Source organism: Hibiscus syriacus, unplaced genomic scaffold (assembly GCF_006381635.1).
Source record: "Hibiscus syriacus cultivar Baekdansim isolate YM2019G1 unplaced genomic scaffold, ASM638163v2 tig00112285_pilon, whole genome shotgun sequence".
Classification (NCBI taxonomy): Eukaryota; Viridiplantae; Streptophyta; class Magnoliopsida; order Malvales; family Malvaceae; genus Hibiscus; species Hibiscus syriacus.
Window position 1 is genome coordinate 4,187,850 of NW_024063293.1, and position 12,925 is coordinate 4,200,774.

Genomic DNA, 12,925 nt, shown 5'->3' on the forward strand with positions numbered 1-12,925 from the left:
ACCAGCAACACTCCAGCTCGGATCATATTCGAAATTGATAGCCGACCAAATCAAGTATCAGTACTTTGGATAAACAAAAACACAAAATGAACACATTTGTGTCATACATGATAGAGTTGTATCTAAGTTCGAAATCAAAATTTTCAAATTTAAATGCCCGTGATATCTGAAAAAGATAGCAGAAAAGGGCATTGGTACCCGTTACAGATATTAATACTCTAAAATCTCCCTCTGCCTCTAAATCCACCACCACGGCCACCACCCCTAGGACCACCTTTGCCACTTCTTGGGGCACCCCTTCCACGAAATCCACCACCTCCACGACCACCACCTCTACCGCCACCTCTGCCTCCTCCACGACCACCTCTTCCACCACCTTGTACCAGCCCCCTACAACATTCCATAACGTGAAATTACAATTTTTCAGAATCACGGGAAATTCAACTGAATAGATAGAATGCACATGTATGTACATACACACACATACACAACTACCAATGACGACCAAAATTTGTAAATCAAACCAAAGCATACAAGGAGGATGGCAACAGGATGGAGCCGTCTTTTTGTCCGCCCAGCCTCCGACCTGATTTTCAAATATCTTCACCCAATATCCATCTCAAACCTATACTTAACCGAGTTCTAGCACCTAAAACCGGCAGGAAATACAACTCCCCTAGCCCTAAGCTTGGAACTCCATTTCTAAATTTTCTACCAACTAAATCAAATACAGATCATAGAGTTCAGTAAAAATTAAAGAACCAATAACTAGAATAAATAAGATTAGTTGTAAATTAGAAGAGAAGGTATTTTAGTAGATATTTTGTGTTCAAGCAATGCAAATTTTATCTAAAACCACCCCAATGTACTCTGAAACTTTCAATTTAAAAATCAACATGCCCTGAACTCGAATTTCAAACAACCATTACTATAGCATTGGGTTGTGTTAAAACCCAAACGGTTCGGGGAGTTTTCACGATGGAAGATCGTAGAGAATATCAGTTCAAAACAAATCCAAGACATAACCATCAATCCGATGAATCAAATCAAAGCCATTTCGAAACAGATGTGGAAGAATATAAGGAAAGCAAACATACTTTCGTTGTGGAAGAAATCTTGCAAGAGGCAAAAGCTTGCTCAGGTCAATATAGAATTTATCGCGGGGGGTGTACTAAGTCGCTACAATACCTTCCAACAATTTAATCGAAAAATACTGCAACAAGCGACAAAGTAAACAAACCAACTCACATATAGAAGTCCCAACACTTTTGACAAGCAATGCATAAGAAAATAGCAATAGAACTCACAGATTCATTGATCGGACCGAAGATCTCACCAACTTTCCCGATCTGGGTCTTGTTTTGCAAATAGATATTAGCATTAAAGAAAGGTATTTTCTCATTAGTCAGCTTTGTCACTGCATCACCCTCACAAGCATGAAGGAATGAAGATACCTCTGCATATATTACAAAAAAACGAAAGTCAAGTTGTTGCAGACTCTTCCTATTTCTTAAAAAGATGTCCGACATATTTTCGGACATGAAATTGAAGATACGACCCTCCAAGTATCCACTATATATATATATAGAGAGACATTATTATAATTATCTCTAAATATATAGGATAAAATTATATATATTTTTCGGATCGGGTCGGTCAGATTTTTTTCACCCTAAACCCGACCCGACCCGACCCGAACAGTACATTTTAAAAAAAATTCGACCCGACCCGACCCGAACCCGATTTTTTTTTAAAAAAATCCGACCCGATCAGGTCGGATCAGATCGGAACCCATCGGATTCGGGTTGAGTTGCCATCCCTAGTTTATACGTGAGCAAAAAAAAACAGAAGTAGGGCTTTGAGGTTTCTTAGTAGCCTAAATTACTAAATTATCCTTTACTTTTTTTTTTAAAATATATTTAAATAGATTCGAATTCACAAATTTATAAAACATTTATTTAACTGTTTGAATTGTATTTTGATATTTTTGAATTATTTAAAAATGAAAAAAATATAATTGAATTTAAATAAGTAATATTAATTTATTGATAAAATTTAAATAAAAATAATATATATTTTTTGTTTTGTTAATAAACAGACTAAAGTATTCGATGATGAATTATATTCTTATTAATTTATAATATGTTCTTTTTTAATTTATAAAATCATTTTATTTATTAATTGTGTATTAAATACTATTATTATATTAATTAATTGTATGAATATTTACCATTGAGATTGTAATATTAACTTTAAATAAAATAAGAAAAACAAATCAGAAGGTTAAATGGAAAAGACACGTGGTTATTTTACTTAAATAATACTCCATCTTTTAGTTATTTAACCAAATAATATTAAAACTGATTTAAAAATAATATATTTTTCTAACACATGAGGTAAAGACATGTCATATTAGTAGCGTTTTTCGAATGTCTATTTTATAGGATGCACCTCCATTTGATAGGAAGTTCGATCAAAATTTATTTATAGTGATCAAGACTAAAATGAATATATAAATATAAAGATGTATGGATTATCTTCATCATTCACTGAATACATGTTTAGAAAGTTATATTTAAATATTTAAAGAAAAATATTTAAAAATATGAGATTTGAGATTCCCATAACTAAACTTGTTAATTTTAAACCGTAAAATACATGTCCTGAATTTAATTAGATTAACGTCAATACGATAATTAAAGAAAAGTTTTATATATATCAAACATATTTCTTTTTGGATAATTTTTTTTTCATTTTCCCTACTACTTTTTCTTTTCTTCTTTTGATACTTGTCATGTACGGATGGCAACGGGGCGGTTTCGGGCCGGGGATTGGTCCCATCGTCCCTGTCTCCGTTTAAAAAATTCGTACCCGTCACCGCTTAAAAAATCGCGAGGATTTAAACGGGGATCCCCATCGGGTAATCGGAGAAAACCACGGGGAAACGAGTATATTCGTTTAGCATAAACGAGTAATTTTCACCGCGGGGATAACCACAGTGAAAATTACCCGTTTAAATAACCGTTTACCTTAGATGGTTATTTTCACCGCGGGGATCTCCGTTACCGTTTAAATTTCACACGATGACACGAGTTATTTAAAAAATAATGTCATTATCAGATCTAAACTTACTTGAAACGCCAAACACCACCAAATGCATCCAAAATATAAAAACAAAACAATTCAAATAGACAAATATAATGACGACTAATAATATAATGTTTCAACTTTCATAAACGAAATCATTCTTCCAAAGTTCCAACTTTCAAGTCACGTCAACGACACTACCATCGTCATCAAACAGTTGTGACCCCCGATTGCTACAATTACACACACAAAAATTATAAGCCACCAAAATTTATATAAAAAAAATTAATGATATCACGTATAACTTGTATATCAATTTAGTACCTCGTCATTATCATCACGATCATATTCGATGCTTTTACAATATGCTTCGGACTCTTGTGAACAAGTTGATGTATTTATTAATTTATATAACATATCATATCAATAATACAATTGAAAAAATAAACTTATAAGTAAAAGAAATGATTGATTACCTCTTATTTCGTTTATATCATATCAAGATCGGCGAAACAAGACTTGAGAGCAGTCGCAGGTAAAGTGACGAGTAGGTTAAGATGTGTTCTCCTAAATCCTAATCTCCTTTATATATATTTTTTAATTTAAATTAAATTTACTAATATTATATATATATATATATATATATATATATATATATATATATATATATAATTATTTTTAATATTTATCAGGGCGGATATTTGGGGCGGGATTACCAAACCCGTCCCCGTCTATCATCCCCGAACCTGACCCGTTTAATTCGATTTTCGATTTTCCCTAACAGATTCGATTTTTTTGCCGTTCCTATTATCATGTCAATTTGATCGTGTTTTGCTCGAAATCTAGAAATGTTATACTCAGCCAGTCATGTATTGTTTAACCAAAACTAAACAAGTATCAATTAAGTAATTTTAGTATTAGATATATATATATATATATATATATATATATATATATATATATATTAAATCTATAAAATCTAGAATATTATATACTTTTAATAATTTTAAAGATTGAATATAATATACTTCGACAATATTAGTATAAGCTTAAACTATTATTGTATATTATTACAATACTTATAATTCTTTATTAACTAATTTAATAGTTATTAACAATATTAATCAAATATCATATTAATATATAAAATAATAATTGATCATTTAGATACGGTGTTTGATATTCACTAATAATATAAACACATTTATTTCAATAATACATAAAATGATAATTCAAATACCTTACTATATATTTTAATAAAATATAAGTATCATGTTAAGTATCTAACATAATATAAAAAAATATTTTGTCAAATAAATCTAATTATATAAAACTAATTTACTAAAATTGTGAAAGATATTATAAATATAATACAATATAATAAACATAATTAAGATTTTAAAAAGTACAAACAAGACATAAATACACGAATGACAAACATAAGAATTATTAAGTCTGCTGTAAATATTACCATATTTCTTCGGGTGAAAGATTTCCCAGATCAAGAAGAGCACTGCAAATTTACTTGCAGCCATGAAATTTAATTAAATTCTTCAATCTCTCATTCCCTCTTTAAAAATTCATTCGTCCCCTTTCTTCATTCACATGTGAGAAGATTATATAGAAGGATTAACCAAACTCGAGACGAAAAATACTCAAACAGCTTTCGAAAACTGAACATTTTTGCATTTTTCTTTTGGGATTAAGTCAGAATGTACAGGTCGGAATTAGCAGACTGTCCGACCGTAACAAATCGACGCAATATATAGTTTTTAGCCCATTTTCCTGCAACATGGACAATAAAACCAGTGAGCAATGGGTGCATGGGTGTTAAAACGACATCAAGGGGAGAAAATACGGTATACCCACCTTAACATGGTTGCTTGGAAAGGCGGTTGTTCGCAGGGTTTCCTGAGTATCGTCCGTCGTGTTTCCCTTCGGAATACTTGGTATGAAGGCAGCTTGATCCGCAGTTGCAGCCATAGATGTTACTGTAACCACTCTCCCATCGCCGATGTATTCCTTCGCTTGGTTATAAAAAGTCGTGCTCCACTACCTTAAAATCGTTTAAATAAATGCAAAACGAAGCAAAATCAGCTACTTCGGAAATGAAGGGCAGTGGAAAACTGAAGATGTACATAAAGAACGAAAGAAAGGAGTACATGATCAGAGAATCCAGCGTTCCTTGATATTACAACACCTCAGCGAGTTCCGAAGGTGGTCATTGCTGTTACATGAAGACCTTTCCACTTCTTATTTTATCCATTTGAACGGAAAAGATTCACTCACTTTGTAGGATTGTTGGGTATAAGGAGCCCCTATGAAAACACGGAATAATATCGATAATGGATTTGTAGCTTACATGTTTTTGATATATAGGAATCTCAGATATGCTCGGAACACAATGCTTTCGATCTCATCTTGCAACCCGCAGGCTTGATAGCCGGTATACTTTCTTGCTAAAGGATTATATAAGCGTTAAATGAACGGTTTTCACATTTTTGTGCTAAATAAACTCGATGGCACTATTAGAAAGGTATTTTTTGCCTACTTCAAAATCTTAAAAAAGGAAATATATTTAGTACGTAACGACCAACCTTTCGACATAACAACCAAGGAACTCCCGTTATTTGCCCCAGCTATCGAAGTTATATAGTTGTTCTTTTCCCATTGCTCCATAATCCACTTCTGATAAAAGCCAGTTGATAGAAAAGTACGTCAAAAGTGCAAGTAAAGCAAGCAGAAAAAAAGACGCCAATTCGAGCTTTCGAAAGATAACCTTGTGCAGGAAGACTGTCGACAATTCATAAACCTGGGACGAGAAACCGGTTCCCGCATCCATTATCATAGCCCAGAGATTAGCTGCTGAGGCCACGCAACCCATCTTCATTACCCTTATTGACATGTTGGCTCAACCTCATATCTGCTACATTGTAGTGGTATCTACAAAATTGATATAAAAAAAGTTGAAGGTCAATGAATGACAGTTGAGAACTTCCCGAAGATGAACAAAGAATAAAGAAAATTTGAGCCTCACGGCTAGGTAACACGTATTTCACACAAAGTACAAGAAAAGGCAATGTTACCTTTGCTTCATAGGACAATAAGCATTGTAAACGGAGATCCATTGAGTAGCAGTATTACCAATTCAAACTTTTTTCTTAGGTTGTTCATCATCTTCCAAATTGATGACTATTCTTCCCCGCTTTTGTCCAACCTATATATACAAAAGGATATAAAGAAAGGTTGTTTAATTGAAGATCCTGTCAAAACCAATTTAATTGAGGGGAAACCTTAAGAGCTCCGTCGATTCTAATTGGTCGTAATGGCATGCATGGTTCAATTAGGCTATCAAAAAAGGATATGAGCTTGGCATAATTGGGCTCCTCATCAAACTTCATATTCGAAATAGCTTGAACTGCTTAAATGTAGAAAACAGTTGTAGCTGATTATTTTTGTTTGTACAGTTAGAGAATTAGTTAATTTGTTTTTGGTTAGTTACAAGTTAGTTAGATGCCTAGTTATTGTATAAATACACTGGCTGTATTATTTTATGATATACAGAAATAAAAATGAACTTTCCAGTATCCTTGAATTAGTCTTTTAACATTAAATGGTGGGGGACAGAAGCAACACATCAACTCGGCTGAAGTGGCCATTTTCTTCTTGCAGACCAGAAAACTCTTGTTATCCCCCTGTGAAGTTCCGAAAAAAGACGAAGAGTAAAGAGGAATGAAGTAAATCAGATTAGGAAAATCCGTAATCAAAACAACAAAACAAACCTGATAACCCTGCCATGGTAACCGTCCTCTTATAAGAAATATCAATGAGTATGCCGGTGACTCAAGGTCATCCCTACCACTTCCAGTCCGACCTAAATGGGCATGTAAACTAGCATACCTAATTGTTCCCCTGATAAAAGAAATATCAAAGATATTAACACCAAGAATAAGAAATAACCTGTTTATGATTAAAGAGAACGGTCTACGCACCTGAATACATCAGGCCTCTGATCATAACAAACATGCTGACCCGAGCGTCCATCTTTCCATCTAGAAGCTGATCCGGTAACACGGGAAGAAGACGGCAATTAATACCAACTAGCAAAGAGTTAAACAGAAGTGCTCATGCTTGAGACCGGAATCGAAAACTGAAGAGAACTTACATAAACCAAGATCAATAAGTTATAGCTTCTTCTCATCAGCTGATCCGGGTTGACCCAGTAAAAAATTCAGGCTTCACATCTCCATGCACAAACCTTATTTCAAGCACGTAATAATAAACAATGACAATCAGTTGCAACTATGCAAAAGAACAGAAGGGTGAATCTAATAAACTACAGAAGGTTATGATATGACCTACCCCTTAAATGAAGATTTTCAAGAATTGATACTGCCTCAACCGCTACGCAAGCAACCATATTTGGTGACATCCTGTCATATTACAACATGACACAAATTTGAAAGAGTATGGTCAAATCATGCAGACATGCCATGTGTAGGTACAACAAAGACAAAAGAGGAAGATTCTATTTCTTACGACTGTCCCAAGGAATTCCAAACATACCAAAGACTAGGACCCAGGATATCCATCACCTGAAATATTCATTAATGTTCTTTAGATGCATTAATTAATTCTGGACTTACGTTACTAAGGAGCGAGAAATTAAAACTCACCAGAACATAGAAGTCTCCCTGAATACCCTTGTAATGCACCCAAGGAATCCCATAGCACCCATTTAAGGTACTTGTCATTTAGTGAGGACATTAAAAGAAAAAAGTCAGAATTTAGATAATGCATTAAAATATGTAGAAACAAAAGCTTGACACAAAGTATTACGATTGAAAAAGCCATACTAGTAGACTTGGCACTTGTAAGGCGGACCATAGTTGCAACCTCTATTGTTACGGTGCTCAAGTTTCAAGGCTACCTGTGATTGAAAATTCTCATGTCGTTATACCCAAGTGGTTTGACCTGAAAACCCTTAAGAATGTGAATAAGTTTCTTGGACGTACATCGATTGCATCTGGTCCAGTTTTACCACTACCAAACCGCCCTTACCCAATTTCCTTTCTACCTTATATACAGGAGAATTACCCAATTGTACCTGCAACAAGTAACAAAAACAGTATTCAGTCAAGAGCTTTGTGGAGGTGAACAACAAAATAGCTACGTACATTTTAGTTGGAAAGAAAGTGAGGATTAAAAGACAGGTATCGAAATATACTGAAATAGCCAAGACTGGCTGCAGAAAAACATTAAAATCAAAGTAGAAATGATTTACCAAATAGCTTGAAGCATATTCAAAATGCTGAGATGAATGAAAATGGAAAATTTTGAATTCACTAGTTTTTTCTTGTCAGAAGTAAGGTACCCCAAGATACACAACTCAATATGAAAAATTTAAGTGGAAAAATTACATATTTAAAAAGGAAAGATAATAAGCAATATGGAGTTACCCTATCAGGGACCGGGGTTGTACTAGCTTCTCTGTTAACTCCGACTATTTTGTCAGCACTTCTACCCTCCATGCAATATCTTTATCGCCACGACCTCTACTTGGTTAAAAGCCGGCTCAGCAGCAACCAAAGGCGCAGTAGCCGGAAGAACTTGATAAGGCTCGGGGTCTAAATCTATCAACCTAATGCCCCGGCCTCTACCAGCCGCTGTTGGCCTTGTGGGTACCACTGGTGAGGGCCCTTTGGCTATACCTGTAGCTTTACCCCTCCCTCTTCCTCTCCTCCTGGTTCGGTTTTGAGCAGGCTGCACACAATCCTCCGCTTGATCAGCCGGTTGGGGAGGCTGTTGAATATCAAGGCGTTTCGATCTCTGGGCTCCTCTTCGCAAGTCTGGCATCTTCACCCCATGCAATTCACATTCCACTTAATTTCCTCACCGGCCCTTCAAAACTTAATACCGAAAAAGCAATCAATTTTACCGATATAGAAACTAATAAACACATGTCATATTCAAAACACCACATATTTAGAAAGTTCATATAATCAATATAAGTACATAATTCATGTACAGAACCATTTTTACAATAACAATACAATTATCAAAATCAGGAAACAAATAATTCTTCCAATAAATCATCCACTAAGTTCATTACATATTTGATAAAAAATATTCAAACTTCATAGATCATCAGTACCAGTCATTCCAACATCCAAAAAATAATTAAAAGAACTTATGATCAACAATTTCATTACCCATAAATATGATGTAAACGATAGAGAGAAAAAAATCAAAACTTTACAGAAAAGCTTTCCAATCTATAATCAGTTTAAACCAGATTTTTAGTGACCAAACAATCTAAAATCCGACCATTGAACTATCCATAAAAAATAATCAAAACAAAAGCCGATCATAAAAAAAAAACAATATAAAAAAATAACATCAATTACCTCACAAAACTCCACTGGTCAACCTCGATTCTTGATGAAATGTTCAGAAAATCATTATTTGGGCTTGATTAAAAAAACCCAGAATTGGAAAAAGGAAAAGAAGAAAACGGCGTTTTTATAGAAAAATTACCGGTGATCGGTATATTTATCTATCTAATACCGATCAGATTATATTTCTCGATCTAACACCCGTAGTAGTAAAGCGCGCTCTTTGTCCGTGCTATATGCTGATTTGACGTCACGTGAGGTATAGCGCCCCCTTACCGCGCTATATGCTGACATGACTTACACGTGGGTATAACGCGCCCCTGATCCGCGCTATACGTCACGTAGGGGTATAGCGCCGCCCTTGCTCAACGCTATACCTGAGTAATTATCTATACCTTTTATCTGAATAATTACATATAACGCGGTGCAGGTACCGCGCCTTATATGGTTATAAATACCCTTCACTCCCGGTTAAGTTTCTCACATCTCCTCACATCTCTCCTCTCAACTTATAAATTAATACAACAATTCCGTCAACGAGTAATAATTCTGATAATTTTCTCATATTTGATTTAGAAGTTCGTGCGATTTTTCGTTATAAATTTCGTTATAATTTTTTTTATTATACTTATTGTTTATTATGATTATTTGAAAAATATTATACTAATTATTTTCAATTAATTTTTGTGTTTGTAAAATTGAAAAGCAGGAGCATACGTCAAAATAGTTTTGCGGTGCAAGTAATAATATAAAATTATATTATTTAAATTATTTACATTGATGTGTAAAAAAATTTATTGTGTTATATTTTCGTTCATATATAATTTATTTAATCAGGTTTGTTTTAGTTATTTTTTTTTGTAAATATAATATTGCCGCACTTTTAAACTCAAAGAATGACGCGACTTTCAGCTATTGTTTATTATGATGGTGAAATTCGAGAAGATGAAACCGGCGTTGTTTTCGTATCAAATGAGCATGTTAAAATATCATTCAAGAGAAACATAACTCTTGAGGAGCTGATAACGAAGATTTCGAGAAAGATTCATGTTGGAAGTAGTAGAAGAATATCGTCGTTGCAGTACAGATTTCCAACATCATTGTTGCTATTAACTTATACAGCGTTCGAATTTTCGAACAATGATGATGTTCAAATGATGGTTGAAGCTCAAACTAATAACAATTTGGTATTTGAATATAATTTTAAATACAACAAACTTACAATAAGAATTAAATGGTAAATGATAACCAAATTACAATAACTGATATTAAATGGTAATAAACAAAATTAATTGAAATACATTAAAAAAAAGTCCAACAAATTTAACAAAATAAAGTAAGTATTAAATGAGAAATAATAAAAAATTACAATTTAACAAAATAAAATAAATACAAATATAAAAAAAATCTATCGATGTTTGCGACGCGAATGTGTTCCGCAGGGCGGTGGCTGTCGGTCTCGAGGAGGATTTCTTCGTATCACTGGTTCTGACTCCTCGCTATCATCATCATCACCATCGTCGTCGTCGTCATCGTCGTTTTCGTCCTAAGCAAGTACATTAGGTTGATGAGGAGCTGATGACGATGAAGCACCTCTATAGAATAAGGACCCTGGAGGTGTATGATTGACTATCCCACCGGCCTGCGAAAACTGAGAAAACTCATAAAACCCAGACATCGCTGAGTGTGAAAACTGTACAGGATGTGTCTGTGCTGCGACCATGGGTGATGAGACTGAACCCGCCAGATATCTAACATATGAACCCCAAGTCAGATATGCAAACATAGACCCATAATAGCCTCTAGGAGGGGTCATATGTGACGGTGGCGACGGAGGGGTCATAAAACCAGGTGAAGGCGGCGACGACGACAATTGGTAATGGAAAGGCGGCAGTATCATATATGGCTGCAGCATCATAAATGGTTGCGGTGGCTGCTATGAAGGTCCTGTTGGTGCAGCTGAGGATGAACCGGAAGCACATGCTCTCCGTCTACGAGTCGGGGGACGATGGTGCTGTGTTGGTAAACGTCTCTATCGACGTCGCGGAAAGGTCTGCCCTCGTGCATCCTCGGGAAGCAGAAACGGTTTCCCGTTACAGTTAAACCACTCGTAATAACCCTTAGCAACCATCAAGAGGTCATCAAAAATGGGTTCTCTACGGGAAAGACGTCGATATCGATCCTCCCACAACATGACCCACGCATGATAGCTCACCAGCCAATCTGTATTTGTCTTACCGTGTCTATATGTGCTATGCAACGCGTCTATCTGTGCTATGCAACTCGTCCATATTGCGAGGTGCTTCCGGAATTGGTTGAAAACAACCAAATTGCCGGAGCACGCGATCAGTAGAGTGCCACTCGACGGTCGCATAACAGATCAAGGGGACAGTCGCCATCCAAACATCTTATGGGTTCCTCAACTCAGGTGGGATCACCGCCCTCACATCATCAGTAGAATACGACACCCATTCAAACTAAAACAAATATTATATAATTTTTTTATCAAAATAATAATCTAATTATATAACTATAATATAAAATCGATTTTTAAACATTAAAGTTCATACTTGTGTGCCAGCCTTCTGATCGATTAGCACCCTAATTTTTTTCTAAATCATCAAGTAGCTCCTGATGATTTTTCCTATCAGTAGACCATCTATTCAAGGAAAAAAATTATTATACGCTGTATAAAATTATTAATGTACAAAATCAGTTTTATAATTACCTCAGAAGTAATAGAAATACGAATAGGTTCTTCACAACAGGACATAAAAAGGGCAACCGATACCATGCCCAAGACTGCAGCAGCAGGAGACAGCCGTCGATAGCATTACGCCTGTAGTCAGTGGCTCCACACATCTCCCTGTACAACAAAGCCAAAACTGCCGAGCCCCAACTGAATGATCCGGCCAGACGAAAGTCGCTAAGATATCATAACCACATGCAGTGAACTAGGTTGCACAATATGTCTGGCATCAACAACCCTCCTATCAACTGCAGTATGCATGCCTGTGCATACATCTTAACTTCATCCTCAGAGGCGTCTACGCTCAACTCCCGAAAATTAGCATCTAACCAATTTAACGGTATCCTACCTCCGATAAAACTTTCCGGGACACGTCCTAGATTATCCCGGCACAAAGTAGTCCAGGAACCCTGCGAGATCCCTGATATCACATCTCCATCCACCGGAAGCCCTAGGTGCATAGCAACATCCTCAAGTGTAATTGTGCACTCTCCGCACGGAAGATGGAATGTGTGGGTCTCCAGCCTCCACCGCTCTACTAAGGCAGAAATAAGGTCTGGTTCTATCTTACAGTGACCCTGATATCTACCTATGTAACCAAATCCAGCCTCTACTAAATACGACAAAACACGACTAGGTATCACTAACTTAAGATTCCTAATAAAAGGATCTAATACACGGCCCTTCTCTTAAA

At 35.4% G+C, this 12,925-nt stretch overlaps 1 protein-coding gene, 1 long non-coding RNA gene and 2 pseudogenes across 2 annotated transcripts; all 4 read right to left on the bottom strand.

Annotated features, from left to right (window-relative positions):
• Window positions 1-1,568, bottom strand: LOC120177246 (annotated as a pseudogene).
• A 3,188-nt stretch (window positions 1,569-4,756) lies between these two features.
• LOC120177185 lies at window positions 4,757-5,095 on the bottom strand. The gene is made up of 2 exons (XR_005521391.1): window positions 4,957-5,095; window positions 4,757-4,872 (listed from the first exon to the last, which is right to left on the bottom strand). It is a non-coding gene; the product is annotated as an uncharacterized LOC120177185 (long non-coding RNA).
• Window positions 5,096-5,288: 193 nt separating this feature from the next.
• LOC120177370 lies at window positions 5,289-8,266 on the bottom strand (annotated as a pseudogene).
• Window positions 8,267-8,592: 326 nt separating this feature from the next.
• LOC120177184 lies at window positions 8,593-9,007 on the bottom strand. Its single transcript, XM_039183408.1, has one exon. It carries the CDS (start codon window positions 8,941-8,943, stop codon window positions 8,608-8,610), a length of 336 nt encoding a protein of 111 aa, XP_039039339.1. The 5' UTR covers window positions 8,944-9,007; the 3' UTR covers window positions 8,593-8,607.
• Between the last annotated feature and the right edge of the window lie 3,918 nt (window positions 9,008-12,925).